This window comes from Coregonus lavaretus (genome assembly GCF_964263955.1).
Source record: "Coregonus lavaretus genome assembly, chromosome: 39".
NCBI lineage: Eukaryota > Metazoa > Chordata > Actinopteri > Salmoniformes > Salmonidae > Coregonus > Coregonus lavaretus.
Genome location: NC_140026.1, coordinates 28,729,334 through 28,756,021, shown reverse-complemented (window position 1 = coordinate 28,756,021; position 26,688 = coordinate 28,729,334). Strand labels below are relative to the sequence as shown.

The window sequence follows — 26,688 nt, the reverse complement described above, 5'->3', positions numbered from 1 at the left end:
AGAGAGAGAGAGAGAGAGAGAGAGAGAGACAATGAGCGAGAAGGAGATGAGTGGTGCAGATGCATCCTAATCCACTGGATAGCATGTCTGACACAGCAGGATGCAGCATCAATGCCACATCATCCCCCAACTGACAAACATTCATGGGAGATACAATATAAGCGAAATAGACTGGTACTGGTACCCAGGCTGATGCCCAGCTAAACACAGGATGTTAGCCAATAGGCTTATAGTATAAATCCTTAAGGTTGTTTTAGGTAAGAAGTAAAATAATGATTTGAATGTAAGCAGGCAAAATTGTGGAATTGGGGACACTGTCCCAGTTTTGGTAAAACAACATTTGATTCACAGAATGCTCTGATTTTCAGCTGCACTGGATATAAATATGTTCTGAGAACCTTTTGCAGCCCCTATAGCAAACATTATGGCAGCGTTCCTATAGCCACAAATGGTTTAAATTCATAATGTTATGGAAATACCTGTCAGCTACAACTTTTGTGGTAGACTCATTTTCTGTAAAGAACATGTAAAACAACACATTTTCATTGAGTGCACACTGTGCACCCCCCTACACATTTATATTACATATGTGGTGTTCAGGTCCGCTGGACCCGAGGGTAATAAAAGTGTGGAAAAGTGTGTGTGTAGGTGAAACAAGTAAAAATCTAACAAAAAGGTTTGCGTGTGCCTTCACTCTGTCTTCCTCCTCCCTAGGCCTGCTGTTTCAACATAGCACCAATAATTTGTCTGTCTTCCACTTTGGAAGATGAAGAATTTTCCGAATATGAGGATCATGTCTCTCGACAGCCTTCCCCTGTTTTACAACCCTGGGCCCAACGTTACTGTTGATGAGCAGCTTATGCCATTTAGTGGCCGCTGCCCCTTCAGGCAGTACATACCGTCTAAACAGAATCATGGAATCAAGATCTGGGCTGCCTGTGATGCTGCTTCATCATGTGCGGGGAACTTGCAAGTGTATTCGGGGAAGCCAGATGTAGGAGCCACTGAGAAGAACCAAGGGTTGCGGTTTGTCCTGGGCGTGACATAGGGACTCCGTGGCCACAACATCACATTCAATAACTTTTTTACTTGGCACAAGCTGGGACAGGAGCTCCTCAATAGGAAGCTGACGATGGTTGGAGCAGTATGAAAAAACAAGCCAGAGCTCCCACCTCAGCTGTTGAATACACGGAACAGGCCTATTAATTCCTCTAAGTTTGTGTTCATGGCTGACACGTCCCTAGTGTCCTACGTGCCAAAGAAAGGCAAAAATGTGGTACTCATGAGTACGCTTCTGTGACGACTACTGAGGATACGAAGAGGCAGGATGCAGACGCAGGAGTCAACAATGTAAAGGTTTACTTAACACTGAGGAAGAGAACGACAAAGAGCGAGTACACGACAAGACACTAACAATCACACACACACAACACAACACTGAACAGTCCAGGGCTATATAGGGGTGGTGATGAGATGATGAGGTGCAGGTGCACTGGAGGTGATTAGGGTGCGTTGATTTCCATTCCGGTGTTGCCGAGGTTGTGTGCTCAGACTAGTGGCTCAGTAGACCGGCGAATCAGAGCACCGGAGGGGAGCAACGGGAGGAGACGTGACAGCTGCATAGGGATTTGAGAACCTGTGGCCAGGAACATAAAAAAACAGAAATCATAATGGATTACAATGCCACAAAATGAGGGGTGGACAATTTAGACATGCTGTTGACTGGCTACAGCTGCAAAAGAAGAACCCTACGCTGGCCACTTGATATTCTTCAACATCTTGGACATCTCGGCGTACAACGCGTTTGTCATCTGGATGGCGTTGAACCCAGATTGGAACAGGGGGAAGCCCAAGAGGAGACGGCTCTTTCTCAAGGAGCTGGACAAGGCATTGGTAAGACCTCAAATCCAGAGGCGGCAACATATCCCAAGGACCCCAGCTTCTGCAGCCATCGTGAGGAGGATTCAGGAGGAGGATGCTGGTGCCCCATCCACCGTCCCACAGAACCAACAACTCTAATACTGGAAGTGTGAGTGATGTTGTTGCATGTGTGTGTGTCTGACTCTCCTACCTTGGCCTGCTGTAACTATATATAGTTGAAGTCGGAAGATGACATACACTTAGGTTGGAGTCATTAAAACTCGTGTTTCAACCACTCCACAAATTTCTTGTTAACAAACTATAGTTTTGGCAAGTCGGTTAGGACATCTACTTTGTGCATGACACAAGTCATTTTTCCAACAATTGTTTACAGACACATTATTTTACTTATAATTCACTGTATCACAATTCCAGTTGGTCAGAAGTTTACATACACTAAGTTGACTGTGCCTTTTAAACAGCTTGGAAAATTCCAGAAAATGATGTCATGGCTTTAGAAGCTTCTGATAGGCTAATTGACATCATTTGAGTCAATTGGAGGTGTACCTGTGGATGTATTTCAAGGCCTACCTTCAAACTCAGTGCCTCTTTGCTTGACATCATGGGAAAATCAAAAGAAATCAGCCAAGACCTCAGAAATTTTTTTGGTTCATCCTTGGGAGCGATTTACAAACGCCTGAAGGTACCACGTTCATCTGTACAAACAATAGTACGCAATTATAAACACCATGGGACCACGCAGCCATCATACCGCTCAGGAGGGAGACGCGTTCTGTCTCCTAGAGATGAGCGTACTTTGGTGCGAAAAGTGCAAATAAATCCCAGAACAACAGCAAAGGACCTTGTGAAAGATGCTGGAGGAAACAGGTACAGAAGTATCTATATCCACAGTAAAACGAGTCCTATAACGACATAACCTGAAAGGCCGCTCAGCATGAAAGAAGCCACTGCTCCAAAACCACCATAAAAAGCCAGACTATGGTTTGCAACGGCACATGGGGACAAAGATCGTACTTTTTAGAGAAATATCCTCTGGTCTGATAAAACAAAAATAGAATTGTTTCGCCATAATGACCATCGTTATGTTTGGAGGAAAAAGGGGGCTGCTTGCAAGCCGAAGAACACCATCCCAACCGTGAAGAACGGGGGTGGCAGCATCATGTTGTGGGGGTGCTTTGCTGCAGGAGGGACTGGTACACTTCACAAAATAGATGGCATCAAGAGGAAGGAAAATTATGTGGATATATTGAAGCAACATCTCAAGACATAAGTCAGTAAGTTAAAGCTTGGTCGCAAATGGGTCTTCCAAGTGGACAATGACCCCAAGCATACATCCAAAGTTGCGGCAAAGTGGCTTAAGGAAAACAAAGTCAAGGTATTGGAGTGGCCATCACAAAGCCCTGACCTCAATCCTATAGAATATTTGTGGGCAGAACTGAAAAAGCGTGTGTGGTCAAGGAGGCCTACAAACCTGACTCAGTTACACAAGCTCTGTCAGGAAGAATGGGCCAACATTTACCCAACTTATTGTGGGACGCTTGTGGAAGTTTACCCAAAACATTTGACCCAAGTTAAACAATTTAAAGGCAATGCTACCAAATACTAATTGAGTGTATGTAACTTCTGACCCACATGGAATGTGATGAAAGAACTAAAAGCTTAAATAAATCATGCTCTCTACTATTATTCTGACATTTCACATTCTTAAAATAAAGTGGTGATCCTAACTGACCTAAGACAGGGAATTTGTACTAGGATGAAATGTCAGGAATTGTGAAAAACTGAGTTTAAATATATTTGGCTAATGTGTATGTAAACTTCCGACTTCAACTGTATGTGAGTGAGTGAGTGAGTGAGTGAGTGAGTGAGTGAGTGAGTGAGTGAGTGAGTGAGTGAGTGAGTGAGTGAGTGAGTGAGTGAGTGAGATTGAAAATTCCTGAACTAAGTGTTTTCATCATTCTAGATTGCAGCCGGTAGCAACAAGAAGATGCGCTGTGATGTGTGTTAACCCAAGAAGGACAGGAAGACAGTACACACCCATTCTCATCGACGGGGCTGTAGTGGAACAGGTTGAGAGCTTCAAGTTCCTTGGTGTCCACATCACCAACGAATTATCATGGTCCAAACACACCAAGACAGTCATGAAGAGGGCACGACAAAGCCTATTCCCCCTCAGGAGACTGAAAAGATTTGGCATGGGTCCTCAGATCCTCAAAGAATTCTACAGCTGCACCATCGAGAGCATCCTGACTGGTTGCATCACCGCCTGGTATGGCAACTGCTTGGCCTCCGACCGTAAGGCACTACAGAGGGTAGTGCATACGGCCCAGTACATCACTGGGGCCAAGCTTCCTGCCATCCAGGACCTCTATACCAGGCGGTGTCAGAGGAAGGCCCTCAAAATTGTCAAAGACTCCAGCCACCCTAGTCATAGACTGTTCTCTCTGCTACCGCACGGCAAGCGGTACCGGAGTGCCAAGTCTAGGTCCAAAAGGCTTCTCAACAGCTTCTACCCCCAAGCCATAAGACTCCTGAACAGCTAATCATGGCTACCCGGACTATTTGCACTGCCCCACCACCCCATCCTTTTTACGCTGCTGCTACTGTGTTAATTATTTATGCATAGTCACTTTAACTCTACCCACATGTACATATTACTTCAACTACCTCAACTAGCCGGTGCCCCCGCACATTGACTCTGCACCGGTACCCCCCTGTATATATAGCCTCCCTACCTTTTTTTAAAATTGTATTTTACTTCTGCTCTTTTTTTCTCAACACTTTTTTTGTTGTTGTTTTATTTTTGTTAAAAATAAATGCACTGTTGGTTAAGGGCTGTAAGTAAGCATTTCACTGTAATGTCTGCACCTGTTGTATTCGGCGCATGTGGCCAATACAGTTTGATTTGATTTGATTTGAAGTGCAAGAAATACATTTGCAACACACACACAGTAAAAACTCCCCTCATGTGGTGTGTAGACTGGCCTTAATTTGTGTTCAATGGGGCTCATTTCCATAAAATACTGTATGTAAAATTTGTCCTTCCAATTTGTTCAGTTCAAAGCAATAAACATCAATAGTGATGAAAACCATGTTTCATACACTGCTCAAAAAAATAAAGGGAACACTAAAATAACACATCCTAGATCTGAATGAATGAATATAATCTTATTAAATACTTTTTTCTTTACATAGTTGAATGTGCTGACAACAAAATCACACAAAAATTATCAATGGAAATCAAATTTATCAACCCATGGAGGTCTGGATTTGGAGTCACCCTCAAAATTAAAGTGGAAAACCACACTACAGGCTGATCCAACTTTGATGTAATGTCCTTAAAACAAGTCAAAATGAGGCTCATTAGTGTGTGTGGCCTCCACGTGCCTGTATGACCTCCCTACAACGCCTGGGCATGCTCCTGATGAGGTGGCGGATGGTCTCCTGAGGGATCTCCTCCCAGACCTGGACTAAAACATCCGCCAACTCCTGGACAGTCTGTGGTGCAACGTGGCGTTGGTGGATGGAGCGAGACATGATGTCCCAGATGTGCTCAATTGGATTTCAGGTCTGGGGAACGGGCGGTCCATAGCATCAATGCCTTCCTCTTGCAGGAACTGCTGACACACTCCAGCCACATGAGCTCTAGCATTGTCTTGCATTAGGAGGAACCCAGGGCCAACCGCACCAGCATATGGTCTCACAAGGGGTCTGAGGATCTCATCTTGGTACCTAATGGCAGTCAGGCTACCTCTGGCGAGCACATGGAGGGCTGTGCGGCCACCCCAAAGAAATGCCACCCCACACCATGACTGACCCACCGCCAAACCAGTCATGCTGGAGGATGTTGCGGGCAGCAGAACGTTCTCCACGGCGTCTCCAGACTCTGTCACGTCTGTCACATGTGCTCACTGTGAACCTGCTTTAATCTGTGAAGAGCACAGGGCGCCAGTGGCGAATTTGCCAATCTTGGTGTTCTCTGGCAAATGCCAAACGTCCTGCACGGTGTTGGGCTGTAAGCACAACCCCCACCTGTGGACGTTGGGCCCTCATACCACCCTCATGGAGTCTGTTTCTGACCATTTGAGCAGACACATGCACATTTGTGGCCTGCTGGAGGTCATTTTGCAGGGCTCTGGCAGTGCTCCTCCTGCTCCTCCTTGCACAAAGGTGGAGGTAGCAGTCCTGCTGCTGGGTTGTTGCCCTCCTACGGCCTCCTCCACGTCTCCTGATGTACTGGCCTGTCTCCTGGTAGCGCCTCCATGCTCTGGACACTACGCTGACAGACACAGCAAACCTTCTTGCCACAGCTCGCATTGATGTGCCATCCTGGATGAGCTGCACTACCTGAGCCACTTGTGTGGGTTGTAGACTCCGTCTCATGCTACCACTAGAGTGAAAGCACCCCAGCATTCAAAAGTGACCAAAACATCAGCCAGGAAGCATAGGAACTGAGAAGTGGTCTGTGGTCACCACCTGCAAAACCAGTCCTTTATTGGAGGTGTCTTGCTAATTGCCTATAATTTCCACCTGTTGTCTATTCCATTTGCACAACAGAATGTGAAATGTATTGTCTATCAGTGTTGCTTCCTAAGTGGACAGTTTGATTTCACAGAAGTGTGATTGACTTGGAGTTACATTGTGTTGTTTAAGTGTTCCCTTTATTTTTTTGAGCAGTGTATATTCCACCCATGTCTTGATTATAATAGATTTTTTGTTTTTTTTTGAGCGAATAGCGCTTCTATTGATAAATGTGATCTGGCAGAGGTAAATGGCAAATATTAACCTTGTATTGCTTGTAATTGATATAAGTCAACATCTAAGTATTAAGTATTAAGTATTTATACGCAAATTGTTTTGGCTGTATTGTTTTAAAAACCCAATAATGTTGATGGTCCATCAGACCCGCAAACATTGGGTGAATAACAAAAACATGAACACCACACAAGTGTTAATTGATACAGCGTATACCTCCACTACACTACTTTGATACACATCCTGGGGATTAAGAAGTGAGTATACGCAATGCCCACTGAAAAATAAGTGGGTATATGGCATATACCTGTGTATATTACACCACTGGGGTGGGGGGTAATAACTAACCCAGTCTCACCCCCTACCTCTCCATCCTCCTTTCCTGTGCCTCTCCAAGAAGTGTTGTTTAATTATAGATGCTCTGACTCACACTTGACGTAGATTTATTATAGAGTCTCTTCGTGTCATTTAGCCACACACACACACACACGCACGCACACCCTCCTCACCCCCTCCTTCTTCTAATCCCCCTCACCCCTCTCAACAACCAACGCCAGCCTCTCAGGGCTCATAAGTGATTGCAGGCTCAGAAACCCATCCACTCAGTTCTTCTCACTCTCTCTCTCTCTCTCCACTGCCTGACTGACTGATAGGGGGAAATTGCACTGGAGACGGCTCCTCCTCAACTATTTTCTGGCCTAGTTTTCCTCCCTCACACAGATAAGGAAATAGTCATAAGAACAGCTGAAGTTATGGGCCTACTCATCATTCAGAGCTTAGAAGTAACTTTTGTGCATGCATATCATCAGTCAGGCAAACTGTAGCTAGTCATATAAAGGAAGCATTCAATAACGTACAACTTTTGAAATGCAGGGTTACAGAGAGTGTGGAGAATATGCTATACATATCAAGGGGAGGGGCAATTACATTTCCAGTAGATTCAGGAATTTGAATTTGGTTAATTCCAATGTCCAATTCAACTGGCAGGAATTCAGATGTACTGTATTTATCCCAGCTCTGATACCATACTGAATTTTAGGGATCTTACATATCTTACATATTTCTCTGTTGTATCGTAAGTTGTCCTTTGATGTATCCACATGCTTCCTTATTAGATCTGGTTAACAAACAAACCCAGATGCCTTGATACAGTAATGACCTTTTCTTTCACTTTTCCATCCGAACCCACAATAAACCACAGAGGTGAACAACATAATTACAGAGAGAGAAAAACACCCTACCCCCATCCCTCCTTTCAACACCTTTAAAAAAAGAATGCCAACAGTCCAACCACCCAGTTTTCAGTGGTCTTTAGTCAATCAATCAGAGCCGAGTCATCATCGCGGCCGCCGTCCGTAATATCAAAGATATGTAACAACCTTGTATGATTATCATATTTTAGTTAATCAACAAAAAAAAGAGGAATAGTCACATGCAAAAAAGCATACATACAATCTTTGGTCCGGCTTTAAATGACGTTCAGCTTATAAAGACTTCATAAAGTCTTCATAATGCCTTCATAAGCACTAGGTAAATGTGTTACAAAGCATCTATAACTGTATGTCATGCTTTATAAAGGGTTCATAAATGTGGCATAACTGTGTGACATAATCCAATATCAAATTTGATATAATATAATCAAATCAAATCACATTTTATTTGAAGGAAAAGCAGCCAACAAGTGCTCAGCATATGTGCAAACTCCTTCAAGACTGTTGGAAAAGCATTCCTCATGAAGCTGGTCCTCTGTAGCTCAATTGGTAGAGCATGGCGCTTGTAACGCCAGGGTAGTGGGTTCGATCCCCGGGACAACCCATACGTAAAAATGTGTGCACACATGACTGTATGTCGCTTTGGATAAAAGTGTCTGCTAAATGGCATATTATTATTATTATTATTATTTGTCACATACACGTGTTTAGCAGATGTTATTGCGGGCGTTCGGCAGACCGCACCACCCTCTGGAGAGCCCTGCGGTTGCGGGCGGTGCAGTTGCCGTACCAGGCGGTGATACAGCCCGACAGGAAGCTCTCAATTGTGCATCTGTAAAAGTTTGTGAGGCTTTTAGGTGCCAAGCCAAATTTCTTCAGCCTCCTGAGTTTGAAGAGGCTCTGTTGTGCCTTCTTCACCACAATGTCTAATATAATCGAATATAAACGGAAGGTCTACATGTTTTAATTGCCTTTTTGTTTTTCATTTTGGTTAAAGTAGTGCCGTATTGTACAAATTAATTTATACAGTGAACAAAGTTTGGTTTTGAATCAGACCATTTGCATTTGTGAAAATGAAATGTACCTATAATTATTAGCAATTTAATTAAATATACTTATCAAGATCAGAATTTCTGAAATAAATAATTATATCAAAACCATTCAATTGTACAACATGTCCTGTTTTCTTTGTAACAAAGTTCTGTATATGAGTCCAACAAATTCTATTATAAATACAGGTAAAAGCTAATGAAAAATGTTCTCCTTCTTCACAATTATAATCAATTTTCCGCTTGAATCTTTCCAAAACATGTTTCACAGAATACAGTCTACAGTGGCTTGCGAAAGTATTCACACCTGGAATTAAAACTGATTTTTGGGGGTTTGTATCATTTGATTTACACAACATGCCTACCACTTTGAAGATGCAAAATACTTTGTAGAGCAATTACAGCTGCAATTCTCTTGTGGTATGTCTCTATAAGCTTGGCACGTCTAGCCACTGGGATTTTTGCCCATTCTTCAAGGCAAAACTGCTCCAGCTCCTTCAAGTTGGATGGGTTCCGCTGGTGTACAGCAATCTTAAAGTCATACCACAGATTCTTATTTGGATTGAGGTCTGGGCTTTGAATAGGCCATTCCAAGACATTTAAATGTTTCCCCTTAAACCACTCAAGTGTTGCTTTAGCAGTATGCTTAGGGTCATTGTCCTGCTGGAAGGTGAACCTCCGTCCCAGTCTCAGATCTCTGGAAGACTGAAACAGGTTTCCCTCAAGAATTTCCCTGTATTTAGCGCCATCCATCATTCCTTCAATTCTGAGCAGTTTCCCAGTCCCTGCTAATGAAAAACATCCCCAGAGCATGACGCTGCCACCACCATGCTTCACTGTGGGGATGGTGTTCTCGGGGTGATAAGAGGTGTTGGGTTTGCGCCAGACATTGCGTTTTCCTTAGACATAGCGTTTTCCTTGATGGCCAAAAATCATACCAGAGTACCTTCTTCCATATGTTTGGGGAGTCTCCCACATGCCTTTTGGCGAACACCAAACGTGTTTGCTTATTTTTTTCACTAAGCAATGGGTTTTTTCTGGCCACTCTTCTGTAAAGCCCAGCTCTGTGGAGTGTACGGCTTAAAGTGGTCCTATGGAAAGATACTCCAATCTCTGCTGTGGAGCTTTGCAGCTCCTTCAGTGTTATCTTTGGTCTCTTTGTTGCCTCTCTGATTAATGCCCTCCTTGCCTTGTCCGTGAGTTTTGGTGGGCGGCCCTCTCTTGGCAGGTTTGTTGTGGTGCCATATTCTTTCAATTTTTTTATAATGGATTTAATGGTGCTCCGTGGGATGTTCAAAGTTTCTGATATTTATTCTGTACTTCTCCACAACTTTGTCCCTGACCTATTTGGAGAGCTCCTTGGTCTTCATGGTGCCGCTTGCTTGGTGGTGCTCCTTGCTTAGTGATGTTGCAGACTCTGGGGCCTTTCAGAACAGGTGTATATATACTGAGATCATGTGACACTTAGATTGCGCACAGGTGGACTTTATTTAACTAATTATGTGACTTCTGAAGGTAATTTGGTTGCACCAGATCTTATTTAGGGGCTTCATAGCAAAGGGGGTGAATACATATGCACGCACCACTTTTCCGTTATTTATTTTTTATAATTTTTTGAAACAAGTTATTTTTTTCATTTCACTTCACCAATTTGGACTATTTTGTGAATGTCCATTACATGAAATCCAAATAAAAATCAATTTAAATTACAGGTTGTAATGCAACAAAATAGGAAAAACGACAAGGGGGATGAATACATTTGCAAGGCACTGTATGTAACATTATAAATGAAACTTCATTTACCTTGTTATTTATACAATATCTGTTAGGATTTGTCCATGCTTTCCACCATTGTATTTCACTATAGATATTCAACCCAAAAGATCTTACTGAGGGAAATGTAGTATCAAAAACAATTTTTCTAATCTGTTTATTACTACATTTTTCTTTGAGGATGTTAATATAGCCAATGAATAGATTACTATGTAAATCTATGGTACCTACATCAACCACAGACGACATTTTCAAAAATAATAAAGCCCCCCTTGGAATCGCATCAGCAACAATTGCATATTCTTTAGGGATTATTGGAATTATAAATGTATCAAGAAATTCCCCATATGAGAGTATATATCCATACTCATTCAGTAACTGACCAACCAAAATAATTGGATTCTCAAACCAGTTAATAAAAATGTGACTTATTTTTAAATCGTATATCTTTGTTGTTCCATAGAAAGTATCTGTAGGGGGTGGGAAGTATTTGTATATGCTAACATCCAAGCTAAGTGCCTGCCTATGGAAATTGGTACATTTTACAGGGATTTTCTAAACAACAAAATTACACTGAAGCAGAAATTCTAAACCACCAACTGAGTCAAATATACTGTATACTTAGGGAAGACATTCCAAATACACTTCTGGTTCTTAATTAATTCTTATTACTGATAATATATTTCCATAGATAGTGAGGCTTGTTCCTCCAAATAAAATGATAAAGAATTTTACAATTTTAGGCGGTAAGTCAAGTGACAATGAGACATAAACCAACCTAGATAACCCTTCAGCTTTGGACTTTGATTTTCATCCTTGCATATAACAATTCCAAGATAAGTTACCTTACTGTATACCTCCTGTAAAACACAGTCCTTGAGTGGAAATAAGACTGACTTATTAATATTAATTTTCAAACCTGATACCTAGGAAAACTCTTCAATGCAGATAACTGCTTTAGAGACATCATTCCTGTCTCACAAAAATATGGTGGTATCATCAGCCAGTTGATATAGTTTAAATTCCTTGCCGAATGCTGAAATACCTTCGAAATTCCCCTTCTTGGTATGAAGAGCCATTATTTGAGTAACCAATGAAAATAATGGACTAATTGGACAGCCCTACCTAATGCCAAGCGCAATATTAAATCTTTGGGATGCCCCATGAGCTAATTTCACAGAGCTAGTACAACCACTGTATAAAGTGGTTTGTCACGAAACCCCCAAAAAACATATTTCTTTGAACATAAACTCATGTTCTAGAGTGTCAAAAGCTTTATAAAAATCAATAAACATAAGAAAAGTATAATTTTTGTAATCAGAGATCATTATAGTCAATCATAAGATCAACCTGATGTAGTCCCATGTAGCTCAGTTGGTAGAGCATGGCGTTTGCAACGCCAGGGTTGTGGGTTCGATTCCCACGGGGGGCCAGTATGAAAATGTATGCACTTACTAACTGTAAGTCGCTCTGGATAAGAGTGTCTGCTAAATGACGTAAATGTAATGTTACTACTAATGTGTCGACCATGCATAAAACCAGATTGTTCTTCATCAATTATATGATGTAAACCTTGTTTCAACCTCTTGGACAAATAACGTTCCATCATTATTTAGCAGACTAATGGGCATCCAGTTGTCATTATAAAGACTATCCTAATTAGGTTTGAGAATCAATGTAATTACACCTTGCTTTAAGGAAGCCAGTAACTCCCCTTATTCTATTGATTCTTGGAACATAGCAAAAATGAAAGGATGCAACTGATCTTTGAATGTTTTGTAGAACTTGCTTGTTAAACCATCATTTCCAGGGGATCTATTGTCCTTGAGGCTTTTAATACAATCTTTTATCTCAATTTCAGATAACTCATAATCACAAAGATCCCTGAAATCATTATCTATCTTCTTAGCAGCATTTGCAACATTGTCTAAGAAATAATCCATATAGGAAGTTGACTGGGCTGATGTATACAAATTCTGATGCTGAGAGATTTATTTTGGATTTTCATTGGGAGTTTTATTGATCATTAATGTACATACTGATATAATTTTGCCTGCCCTTTTTTCTAAATTAAATAAATACTTTGTATTTTTCTCTCCCTCTTTCATCCATTTTCCTCAGGCCTTTCCTCCTAGATACAATCTAACTGCATTTGCAGTGATGATAGGTCCAATAATTCCTGATTAGGTAAATCCGTTTTTTTTTTTGTATAATCCATTATTCCCTTTATGATGTTATATTCTTTCTCTCTCGGCACGAGCAATTTCTTTCCCCATTGAAATAGCCAAAATCCTTCTATCAGCTTTCATCAGTTCCCAGTAACTTCCAAATGTATTCATAATACAGGCAGGGTTCCAATATTTATCAATAATTCCTGCTACTTCCTTCTTAAATACTTCATACTTTTACTGCAGTGGGCTGAATCAGGGTCACACAGTGTTTCCTGGTTGTTGCTCCCACTTCGTGGCTGAGCCGTTGTTGCTCCTAGACTGCTTCCACTTCACAATAACAGCACTTCCAGTTGACCAGGACAGCTCTAGCAGGGAAGAAATGTGATGAACTGAATTGTTGGAAAGGTGGCATCCTATGACGGTGCCATGTTGAAAGTCACTGAGGTCTTCAGTAAGGCCATTCTACTGCCAATGTTTGTCTATGGAGATTGCATGGCTGTGTGCTCAATTTTACACACCTGTCAGCAAAGGGTGTGGCTGAAGTAGCTGAATCCACTCATTTGAATGGGGGTCCGCTTTTGTATATATAGTTTATATTATCACCACATCTTCATTCACTGACATTGAGGAGTAAGAGGTTTTTGAAATAAAGCTTCTTCCAGTATTGATTACTATATGGTCTCTTTATGCACCTTTATTACCTCAAAATGATGTCCTGATAATGCATTGTGTGCAGGAAATTACTAATATGAATATTGTAACATTAGGCAGTGCTGTCCTCTCATCATGGTTTGTCTTCCCTTTACAGGACCAGTACCCGGACAATGGGGAAATAGTGCTGTCCTCCAACGACCTTGAAATGGTGCTACATGTGGAACGGAATCAGTAAGTGTGAGTGTGTGTGTCTGTGCGTGTGTCTTTGTGCTCGTGCATAAACGTGTGTGTGCATGTGTGTGTGTGTGTGTGTGTGTGTCTGTGTCATAGAGGCCAGACCTTTTCCCCTTATGGGCAGTTCCATGTAAAAAGCCCCATGAGCATTAATGTGAAGTTCAAAGGAGCACATCAAATTTGGTGTAAAATGAAAGCCAAGAGTCTATATATCTATTTTTTTATTAAGGAATATACAGTATACATTTTTCAACAATTTTTCATCCTTAAAAATAGGAATAAGGCTTTGATTTCTGGTCAAACAGATGGCAAAAGTGGTCTTGGAAAACATATTGTAGAAAGAGTCTTAAAAGATATTAGAAATACACAGTAATATTGAAGTAAAGATCCCTGCCAACTAATATCAACATTTATATTTAGCTTTGCAGAAATGATTTACCTTCTGTAAATGTAAGAATTATGACCTAGTGTCTTGTCATTCTGTTACCAAAAACATGAGGAGAGAGGATAATGAAAGTTCACAGAAGTAACACGTTGTCACGATCGTTATAAACAGCGGACCAAGGCGCAGCGTGATATGCGTACATCTTTTATTAAGTACACACACGAACAAAACAACAAACCAAACGATACGTGAAGTCCTAGGTTAATACACCAAAACAAACCTTACGGAAACAAGATCCCACAATAAACTAGTGCCAACCGGCTGCCTAAGTATGGTTCCCAATCAGAGACAACGAGAATCAGCTGCCTCTGATTGGGAACCACCCTGGCCAACATAGAAAACACGAACTAGAACGAAACATAGAAAATACAACATAGACACTACACACCCTGGCTCAACATTAAATAGTCCCCAGAGCCAGGGCGTGACACACGTAAAGGCAGACCAACCAATTAGTTATAGTGTTTTTTCTTATAACAATTTGGTTTATGATTTATTAAGTGATTCAAAACATGTCATTCTCTTACCAAATCAGTAACAGAATATATTGATTATTGTCCAGTCATGTGGTCAAGTGCTGCAAAGAAAGATATAGTTAAACTGCAGCTTTCCCAGAACAGAGCGGCACGTCTTGCTCTTCATTGTAATCAGAGGGCTAATATAAATACTATGCATGCCAGTCTCTCTTGGCTAAGAGTTGAGGACAAACTGACTGCATCACTCCTTGTTTTTTGAAGAAAAATTACTGTTTTGAAAATTCCAAATTGTTTGCATAGTCAACTTACACACAGCTCTGACACACACACTTACCCCACCAGACTTGCCACCAGGGGTCTTTTCACATTCCCAAAATCTAGAACATATTCAAGAAGGCATACAGTATTATATAGAGCCATTATTGCATGGAACTTCCTTCCATCCCATATTGGTCAAATGAACAGCAAACCTGGTAAAAAAAACAACAGATAAAGCAACACATAACGGCACAACGCCACTCCCCTATTTGACCTAGATATGTTGTGTGTATCTATTGATATGTAGGCTATGTGTTCTGTGTTTACATTTACTGTATGTTGTTCTATCCTTGAGCTGTTCTTGTCTATTAATGTTCTATATTATGTCATCGCAGTGCTAGCTGTGCCACTAGAGATCCTGGTTCGAATCCAGGCTCTGTCATAGCCGGCCACGACCGGGAGACCAATGGGGCGGCGCGCAATTGGCCCAGTGTCGTCCAGGGTAGGGGAGGGAATGGCCGGCAGGGATGTAGCTCAGTTGATAGAGCATGGCGTTTGCAACGCCAGGGTTGTGGGTTTGATTCCCACAGGGGGTATGAAAAAAATAAATAATAATAATAATAATAAATTGGTATGCATTAACTGTAAGTCGCTCTGGATAAGATGTAAATGTAATGTCATGGTTCATGTTTTGTGTGGACCCCAGGAAGAGTAGCTGCTGCTTTTGCAACAGCTAATGGGGATCCTAATAAAATACCAAAACAGAATGACCAAAAACTCTGCAACAGAATGACTGCAACTGAATTGGCTACAATGGGAATTCATAGTAGTCACAAACCACAGTTGGGTCACCTGCTACTGTCCTCCCGTCCACTGGCATACTCTTATGTTCAGCTCATAACTGTTTTCTTTCTCTTTCTGTCACGTGGTGGTCACAGCAATAGTGTGAAAATAGTCTGAACAACCCCTCCCTCTCTCTCTACCTGTCTCTCTTGTCACTTTCCAGTTAATTTCACCTCTCCCAGCTCTTACTGACACCTACCCATGAGCCCCCTCTTTTTAAATGTACTATAACCAGCCCTCTCACCCATTGAGCACTGGCTGACACCGGAGGTCCATGGATGTTGAAAAGTAGTTGATATTTGGTCAATCCAAATCTGAACCAATCATAGACGTCCATTTCACAAGTTTGCACAGTACAGTACAGTACAGTACATTAGAGCACACTACACTACAGTACAGAAAAGTAGAGTATCGGTCAGTATTATACAGTACAGTACTGTACAGTAGAGTACAGTTTAGTACAGCACACTAGATTTATAATTTACTATATTGTACTGTACTGTACTGAACTCTGCTGTGCTGTACTCTGCCATAATCTACTGTGATGTCTAGACTTGTAAAACATAGACATCTATGATTGGTACAGATTTGGTGCGGTCTGGACCAACCACATTTGGTCTTGTTTGGGGGCAGAGTCATTAGAATAATAGCCAGTGATTAGAATAATTGGTTTTTGTTTAGCATACTTTTAAACTAAGAAATCAAAGTCTCAGCGTCATTCTGTTACCTTAGAATTGCCCTTATCTGACAACCAGATCAGAGATCCAACACCACCTTACCCTCCCCCAGCAGAGAGGAAATACATATTTGAGTGAATGTAAGGGATTTGGAAAGAACAGTAGTATCATAATGTGAGTGTACAAAACACCTGTTCTTTCTGTGACATAGACTGACCAGGTGAAAGCTATGATCCCTTATTGATGTAGTTTGTTAAATCCACTTCAATCAGTGTAGATGATGGGGAGGAGACAGGTTAAAGAATGATTTTTAAGCCTTGAGACAATTGAGACATGGATTGTGCCATTCAGAGGATGAAGACAAAATAATGAAGTTCCTTTGAACAGGTAGTAGGTGCCAGGCGCACCGGTTTGTGTCAAGAACGTCAATGCTGCTGGGTTTTTCATGCTCAACAGTTTCCTGTGTGTATATCAAGAATGGTCCACCACCTAAAGGAGATCCAGCTAACTTTGGAATCAACATGGACCAGCATCCAGGGTTGGATGGCATACCAGTGGAGATATACCAAACATTTTTTTAAATACTCAGAGGACCGTTATTAGCATGTTTTAACTAGTCCTACAAAAATGGTAGATTATCAGATACTCAACAAGAAGAAGTCTGATTTCATTATTTCTGAAACAGGATCCAAGGGTAAATATAAAGATCCGGTCCATTAAAAAAATTGGAGGCCCCTTACACTTCAGTGTGGTGATGCAAAAATTCTAGCAAAATGCATAGCGCATAGATATAAAAAGGTATTGTCGGATATTATTCATCCTAATCAGACAGGTTTTTTACATAGACGACACATTGGAGATAATATAAGACAAGTACTGGAAACAATAGAACACTATGGGAAACCAGGCCTGTGTCACGGTCGTTGAGAGACTGGTCAGACCAAGGCGCAGCGTGAAATGCATACATGTTTATTAAACTGAATAAACATACAAAAACAACAAAAGGCAACGAAACGTAACATCGGAAGGCTATACACTAACAAGCCAAACTCACCGAACACAAACAAGATCCCACAACCCAGGCAGGACTCCTTTGACCGGAGTTGGACTGGGCACCGGTGGAGCGGACTGCTCTAGCTCCGGAGTGGAGCAGCTGACCGGTGCTGGACCAGGCACCGGTGGAACGGGCACGGGCCGTACCGGACTGGAAACACGCACCACTGGTCTGGCGCGAGGAGCAGGCACGGGCCGGACCGGAATGGGAACACGCACCACTGGTCTGGCGCGAGGAGCAGGAACGGGCCGGGCCGGACTGGGAACACACACCCCTGGTCTGGTGCGAGGAGCAGGAACGGGCCGGGCCGGACTGGAGACACGCACCACAGGTCTGGTGCGAGGAGCAGGAACGGGCCGGGCCGGACTGGGGACACGCACCACTGGCAGGTACGGGGTGTACAAACCTGACTCAGTTACACCAGCTCTGTCAGGAGGAATGGGCCAAAATTATCAAACTTATTGTGAGAAGCTTGAGGTAGACTTCCCGAAACGTTTGACCCAAGTTACACAATTTAAAGCTACCAAATACTAATTGAGTGTATGTAAACTTTTGACCCACTGGGAATGTGATGAAAGAAGTAAAAGCTGAAATAAATAATTCTCTCTACTATTATTCTGACATTTCACAATCTTAAAATAAAGTGGTGATCCTAACTGACCTAAGACAGGGATGTTTTACTAGGATTAAATGTCAGGAATTGTGAAAAACAGAGTTTAAATGTATTTGGCTAAGGTGTATGTAAACTTCAGCTGTATATATATATATATATATATATATATATATATATATATATATATATATATATATATATAGAGAGAGAGAGAGAGAGAGAGAGAGAGAGAGAGAGGTAGTCCACAGTCATACAAGTATTTGGCATTACCTTCCTCTCAAGCCAAACACTGTAACTTTCTCTCTGTCTCTCGATCTCTTTTTACTGGCCTCCACTGTTTCAACCGGACCTCCTTTCATTCAGATAGTGTCTTTCTTTTCCTCCTCACGCTCTCGCTGCAGTTTGTCTGTGGGTGTGTGCCTTCACAACCTCCTCTTAAAATAGGTTATTAAAGATTAAAGGGATAGCCCTGGGATATTATGAAAGACATCCAATATTTTATGAGAAAGTCAAAACACTTCTGATGGTTATGTACCCTAAGTGATTTTCAGGGGAAGGTTTTGATATTGGATATACAGTGCATTCGGAAAGTATTCAGACCCCTTGACTTTTTCCACATTTTGTTATGTTACAGCCTTATTCAAAAAATTGATTAAATTGTTTTTTTTTTCCCCCTCATCAATCTACACACAATACCCCATAATAACAAAGCAAAAAATGTTTTTTAGAAATGTTTGCAAATGTATTAACAATAAAAAAATTAAATATTACATTTACATAAGTATTTAGACCTTGTTGAAGCACCTTTGGCAGTGATTACAGCCTCGAGTCTTCTTGGGTATGACACTACAAGCTTGGCACACCTCAATCGCACTGCACACTGCCCTTTCCCACCTGGACAAAAGGAACACCTATGTGAGAATGCTGTTCATTGACTACAGCGCAGCGTTCAACACCATAGTGCCCACAAAGCTCATCACTAAGCTATGGGCCCTGGGACTAAACACCTCTCTCTACAACTGGATCCTGGACTTCCTGACAGGCTGCCCCCAGATGGTAAGGGTAGGTAACAACACATTAGCCACACTGATCCTCAACACTGTGCCCCTCAGGGGTGCGTGCTTAGTCCCCTCCTGTACTCCCTGTTCACCCATGACTACGTTGCCAAACACGACTCCAACACCATTATTACGTTTGCTGATGACACAACAGTGGTTGGCCTGATCACCGACAACGATGAGACAGCCTTTTGGGAGGAGGTCAGAGACCTGGCAATATGGTGCCAGGACAACAACTTCTCCCTCAATGTGAGTAAGACAAAGGACCTGATTGTGGACTACAGGAAAAGGCGGGCCGAACAGGCCCCCATTAACATCGACGGGGCTGTAGTGGAGCGGGTCGAGAGTTTCAAGTTCCTTGGTGTCCACATCACCAACAATCTATAATGGTCCAAACACACCAAGACAGTCATGAAGAGGGCACGACAACACCTTTTCTCCCTCAGGAGACTGAAAAGATTTGGCATGGGTCTCCAGATCCTCAAAAAGTTATACAGCTGCACCTTTGAGAGCATCCTGACTGGTTGCATCACCGCCTGCATCCGACCGTAAGGCGCTACAGAGGGTAATGTGGGGCCAAGTTGTGTCATCCTTTTACTGAGGAGTGGCTTCAATCTGGCCACTCTACCATAAAGACCTGATTGTTGGAGTGCTGCAGAGATGGTTGTCCTTCTGGAAGGTTCTCCCATCTCCACAGAGGAACTCTGAGGCTCTATCAGAGTTACCATCGGGTTCTTGGCCACCTTCCTGACCAAGGCCCTTCTCCCCCGATTGCTCAGTTTGATCGGGCGGCCAGCTCTAGGAAGAGTCTTGGTGGTTCCAAACTTCTTCAATTTAAGAATGATGGAGGCCACTATGTTCTTGGGGACCTTCAATGCTGCAGAAATGTTTTGGTACCCTTTCCCAGATCTGTGCCTCGACACAATCCTGTCTCGGAGCTCTACGTATAATATTTTCGACCTCATGGCTTGGTTTTTGCTCTGACATGCACTGTCAACTGTGGGACCTTATATAGACAGTTGTGTGCCGTTCCAAATCATGTCCAATCCAATTGAATTTACCACAGGTGGGCTCCAATCAAGTTGTAGACACATCTCAAGGATGATCAATGGAAACAGGATCGCAAAGGGTCTGAATACTTATGTAAATAAGGTATTTCTGTTTATTATTTTTTATACATTTGCTAAAATTTCTAAATACCTGTTTTCGATTTGTCATTATGTGGTATTGTGTGTAGATTGATGAGGACAATTTTTCATTTAATCAATTTTAGAATAAGGCTGAAACATAATAAAATATGGAAAAAGTCAAGGGGTCTGAATACTTTCCGAATGCTCTATAGTTATTCTGGGCCGGACACCCTTTGTCGTGTGCTTGAACAGTGAGCAAGGTACTTTTTTGGCTGATGGATAAGCAAAGCAATATTAAAGTCTTACTCAGGTTGTTTTCATTTTGTACTTTCATTTGTGTCTGAGCCCTATACAGTTATTGTTCACTCACTGCATGAAATGAGTGATCTATCCGACTGGGCACAAACTGGTTGAATCAACATTGTTTCAATGTCATTTCAACAAAAATATTTAATCTGATGACGTTAAATCAACGTGGGAAACTGATTGCATTTGCAAAAAATCATCAGCGTACATGAATTTAAGGGATTATAAAAAACAATTTCACCCAACATGTCCAATTTCATGGTTAGAATTTTTGTGTGGGACGGTTCTGGGATTGGAGTACCATATTTACAAGGATTTTACTCATGTGCCAACCAATTTACATCTCAAAACACGAGTTGTAAAATACCTGGAAGTGGACCACTGTTTCTCCCTCTGAACCACTAGAACGAATGATGAAATTAAATAAAACCTATGTAAAAAAAGAGACCCAGGCTAATTAGAATCCAGCGCTATAGGGGTCTTTGGAGACCATAGGGGTTACGCTACCATGATAACATCAAGGCTGGTTCAGCTCTGTCTCACTGCCGCATTAGTTGGAAACGGGCCATGACTCATAAGATGAAGAATCACTTGTAATGCTCGCAAGCTCTCCCAGGGAGAGGAGGATGAGATGTTCAGGGAGCTATGGCTTTGTAGACATAGAAAAGATTGAGTGAGACAGCAAGTGATAGCATAGGCTTTAGTTACTGTTTACGCATTAGAGTGGAATTTCCGACCCGAGTTAAGCGTGCGTAAATGGAACGTTATTCCCTTTTTATGAACTTTTTCTCTACGCATATTCTGACCTTGAATTTAAGCTTGAGAATAGCATGCTATTCACCCACTATTCGTTTGGGTTGGAGATCAAATAAATAAAGGCGTGGCAGATGTATGTCTACAGCCGTATTCTGACCTTGACTTAATTCCCTCATAATTCCACAAACTTCACGTGCAATGAATAAAGTTGAGCAACCTGTCAGTTTCAAGTGGAACAACATCTACTTTATTTTTTCATATTGAAATAACACCATTCTCCCTGCACTGTAATTTACAAATTGATAAGAGCTATTTATAAGAGCTAGGTAAATGAGTAAGCCTTTTGGATAAGGGGATTGTAAATATAAATGACAATTGTGTAACCAGTCATATGGCAGCAAACTGAAGAATATCAACATATCACCATTTCCACAGTGAAGTTTATGAAATTCTGGCCTTATAACTTGCAAGGATTTGGAGACCCTTGCTATAGCCTTCTGTAGCCATGCACAAATGACAGTATAGCGCCAAACCTACCCGAGTTGATTTATGATTTCTAGAATGTAAATATATGCCCAGACTTTTCACTGTATTTTTTACAATTTGTATCATGCTAAATATGAGCCACTATCGGTAGCCACCGTCAGTTATACCCACATACAGTTGAAGTCGGAAGTTTACATACACTTAGGTTGGAGTCATTAAAACTCGTTTTTCAACCACTCCACAAATTTCTTGTTAACAAACTATAGATTTGGCAAGTCGGTTAGGACATCTACTTTGTGCATGACACAAGTCATTTTTCCAACAATTGTTTACACACAGATTATTTCACTTATAATTCACTGTATCACAATTCCAGTGGGTCAGAAGTTGACATACACTAAGTTGACTGTGCCTTTAAACAGCTTGGAAAATTCCAGAAAATGAGGTCATGGCTTTAGAAGCTTCTGATAGGCTAATTGACATAATTTGAGTCAATTGGAGGTGTACCTGTGGATGTATTTCAAGGCCTACCTTCAAACTCAGTGCCTCTTTGCTTGACATCATGGGAGAATCAAAAGAAATCAGCCAAGACCTCAGAAAAAAAATGTAGACCTCCACAAGTCTGGTTCATCCTTGGGAGCAATTTTCAAACGCCTGAAGGTACCACGTTCATCTGTACAAACAATAGTATGCAAGTATAAACACCATGGGACCACACAGCCATCATACCGCTCAGGAAGGAGACGCTTTCTGTCTCCTAGAGATTAATGTCCTTTGGTGCGAAAAGTGCAAATCAATCCCAGAACAACAGCAAAGGACCATGTGAAGATGCTGTAGGAAACAGGTACAAACGTATCTATATCCACAGTGGCCGAGCAGGGAAGGTTTTTGCAGGCTTATTCCACCCACACGAGTTGCTGGCTCCAGGTGGTGGTGTTGGCGGAGATGAGGCAACGAAGAGCCATCTCCAGGTCCTGATTGGCTCGCTCCAACTGGCCGTTAGACTGGGGGTGAAAACCGGAGGACAGGGTGACCGATGACCCAATGAGGGTGCAGAACACCTTCCAGAACCAGGACGAGAACTGAGGATTGCGATCGGAGACCATGTCCACCGGCAGTCCATGGATCCGGAAGACGTGCTGCACCATGAGCTGGGCCGTCTCCTTGGCTGAGGGTAACTTGGGAAGGGAAATGTAATGGACGGCTTTGGAAAAGCTATCCACCACCATAAGGATAGTGGTGTTGCTGATGGAGAGAGACCAGTGACAAAGTTCCTGGATATATGAGAGCAGGGGTGGTGAGGAACAGTGAGTAGTTGAAGGAGGCCAGCCGGAGCTTGTCGCAGAGTCATATTCTGAGCACACACAGTGCAGATGGCGACGAACGCGGAGACGTCAGGAACCATGGTGGGCCACCAAAAACTTTGTCGTAAAAAAGGCAGGGTCCGACGGGAGCCAGGATGGCATGCAAGTCTGGAGGAATGAGCCCATTCCAGGAACGGGGAACAGGCAGAGTCCGGGACAAACATCCACTGAAGGACCTGTCGGACGTGGAGGACGTGTTCTTGAGCTGACCAGGAAAAAACAAGGATGTCATCAAGGTAGACAAACACGAACTGGTTCAACATATCATGGAGCACATCGTTGACCAGGGCCTGGAACAGTGCGGGAGCATTGGTCAGTCCGAATGGCATAACAACGTACTCATAGCGCCCGCTAGCCATGTTAAAAGCTGTCTTCCATTCGTCTCCTCCCCATATCCGAACCAGATGGTAGGCGTTCCGAAGGTCCAACTTTGAGAAGATCGTTGCTCCCTGGAGAGGCTCGAAAGCTGAGGAGATGAGTGTTAGAGGGCAAAGGTTTTTAACCGTGATGTCATTAAAGCCCCGGTAGTCGATACACGGGTGCAGGGTTTTGTCCTTCTTCTCCACAAAGAGTCCTCAATGTACCTCTCCATGGTCTTGGTCTCCGGACCCGACAGGGAATAAAGCCGCCCCCGAGGCGGTGTAGTTCCTGGGAGAAGGTCGATAGCGCAGTCGTAGGGTCGATGCGGAGGGAGAGATGTTGCGTGGGCCTTATTGAAAACCTCCCGGAGGTCCTGGTACTCTGCAGGAATGGCGGAGAGATCCGAGGCTTCTCCCAAGCCCAAAGGAAGACGTCCCGGGGCAGGCTGCGCCGACTTCAGACAATGCGCGTGGCAGAATGGGCTCCAACCCATGATAGAACCAGTAGCCCAGTCTATCAGAAGAGCCTCTGGGGCCAAGAAAACCCCAAAACCAAGGGTGCATGAGGGGATTTAATGAGAAGGAACTGCATAGACTCACTGCAATTACCTGACACTTTCAGGTTAATGGGAAACGTATTGCGCCCATCCAGTGCTCTGACGCCATGGGAATGGTGAGAGGTTGTGTGGAGATTCCCAGCTCTGACACCAGGGAAGCGTCCATAAAGCTCTCATCAGACCCAGAGTCAATGAGCACCCATAGAGATTTGGACTGGTCACCCCACAACAGGATAGCATGGAGAGGGGTACGAGTAATGGAAGATGGGAAACTCCCCATACGGCTCACCAGCGTACTTGTACCTACTTGATGAGCCTGGTCTTTTAATGGACAGGTAGATATATAATGTCCTGTTGATCCACAATGCAGACAGTTCTTGGTGCTCAGTCTGCATAAGCGTTCAGCAGGAGACAATCTGGCTCTGCCCAGTTGCATGGGCTCCGGGAGGAAGCAAGTCGACAGCCCTCGTGATTCCCAAGGGAACTCAGGTGATCGGATTCTCCCGGGGACTTCTGGGATTCCTCGGAGGCGAGGTGGGTGCCGTGAACGAGCGAGTGTGACCGGGAGCAGATCTCCTCTCCTTCCTACGTTCCCGTAGCCGCCCATCGATCCGTATGGTCAAGGCTATGAGAGAGTTGAGATCCATGGAAAACTCCAGGGCTGCGAGCTCGTCTTTGTCCACCTCCGATAATCCATGCAGGAAAGTGTCGAACAGAGTTTCCAGGTTCCAGGCACTCTCGGCGGCCAAAGTGCAAAAATCTACTGTGTAGTCTGCCACACTACGGGAGTCTTGACGCAGTAGCTTATGAGCAGCCTCTCTCCCGGACAATGGAGAATCGAACACCTTTCTCATCTCCGCCACAAACTCCTCCAGACTGAGGCAAACAGTGGATTGTTGCTCCCACACCGCCGTAGCCCGGGTGAGAGCCCTCCCAGACATCAGCGTATTCAAATACGCTTTCCTCGAGCGATCCAAGGGAAACGAAGAGGGATGCAGCTCAAAGATGAGAGAACACTGGGAGAGAAATGCCCGGCAGGATCCTGGATCTCCAGCGTAGCGCTCCGGAGGAGGTAAGCGGGGTTCTCGGGAAGCCGGGGTAGATTGGGGAGAAGCGCCGTTGGTAGCGGGGTAACTGACAGTCTGGGGGGGTTACTGTTGTGGCTTGCTGCTTAGTAGATAACCTGCGGAATTGCTCCAGCAATGCAGTGAAAGCGTGGTCATGGCATTCCGCCAAGGTGTGAAGTCTTTCCATAAGGTCTTCAAGTACTACCTCGTATCTACCAATAATGACTCCTTGGACGGAGACAGCGTTGCGGAGCTAGTCCGAGTCTGCTGGCTCAGTCATGGCCAGTTCGTACTATCACGACTCATGATATGACCCAGATGCAGACACAGGAGGCGGATGATTTAGTTCTCAGATAATTTATTATAACACGGGGAGCATACAAAGGGCAGGTCGAGGACAGGCAGAGGTTCGTAACCAGATCAGAGTCCGACAGGTACAGGACGGCAGACAGGCTCAGGGTCAGGGCAGGCAGAAGTTCATAAACCAGGTCAGAATCAGGCAGGTACAGAACAGCAGGCAGGCTCAGGGTCAGGGCAGGCAGAAAGGTCAGAACAGGAAAGGCTAGAAACAAAAAACTAGAGAGCAGGGAAAAACAGGAAACACACTGTGACGACCTGACAATACAAGACGAACTGGCAACAGACAAACAGAAAACGCAGGTATAAATACACAGGGGATAATGGGGAAAATGGGAGACACGTGGTGGGGGGTGGAGACAAGCACAAGACAGGTGAAACAGATCAGGGCTTGACAGACAGAATGTGTGGAAAAAAGAGGCAGAGCGACATAAACTCAGAGATGATCTGTCCTTGAGATTGTGAAGGAAATATTGAATGTTTGAACAATAAGAGAGATCTAGAGAAAAGACAGTGAAAGAGAGTGAAAGAATATCACAGTCATGGAAAATGGAGAGACTGAGAAAAATAAAAATAAATCTAGAAAGAGATACAGTGCAAATGTACAGTGGAAATGGATCAAGAGAGACAGTGAGAGCAAGAGTGACAGCGTGATCCAAACAGGTGGTTTGTGAATAATGGGATTCTGGCCCTGTAGACTTGTTGCTATTACATTTTTGGCATGTGCAAAGGAAGTCATGTCTTAGCGGAGGAAAGGAAAGCAGCTGTGTGGCCTTCAGACATCACTTTTTTTTTATCTGTCTCTCTCTCACACATACACATACACACACACACACACACACACACACACCTGTGTCTGTCTGATGAGAGATCCCTGTCCTCTCCCCAATGGCTCTTCCTGAGAACACCACAGCCTTGTCCGTCTGTCAAAGGTCAGCCTTCCTGCCTTAACGACAAGAGACTGAGGGCAGGGCCATGATGGGATCACAGCAATGCCTTTGTTATTTCATATTTCAAGGCTGAATGAAACACAAGATTGATCACAATCCAATGTCAAACAAAAACATACTTCCTGACATACGTATTTCCTAACATTTACATGTGTTACAGAGCTTGTTAGAAGTGGAACATGCACTGTACAGATGAAGGGATGA

General features: G+C 43.1%; 1 protein-coding gene across 1 annotated transcript in view; it reads left to right on the top strand.

Annotated features, from left to right (window-relative positions):
* The window catches only part of LOC311113134 (disintegrin and metalloproteinase domain-containing protein 33-like), a gene marked incomplete at its 5' end in the record, with an annotated part of 235,199 nt that overhangs the window by 132,710 nt on the left and 75,801 nt on the right, over positions 1 to 26,688 (top strand). The window contains one exon of the mRNA XM_084156291.1: positions 13,649 to 13,725. Coding sequence (XP_084012417.1) covers positions 13,649 to 13,725 — 77 coding nt within the window. The remainder of the gene's footprint in view (positions 1 to 13,648; positions 13,726 to 26,688) is intronic.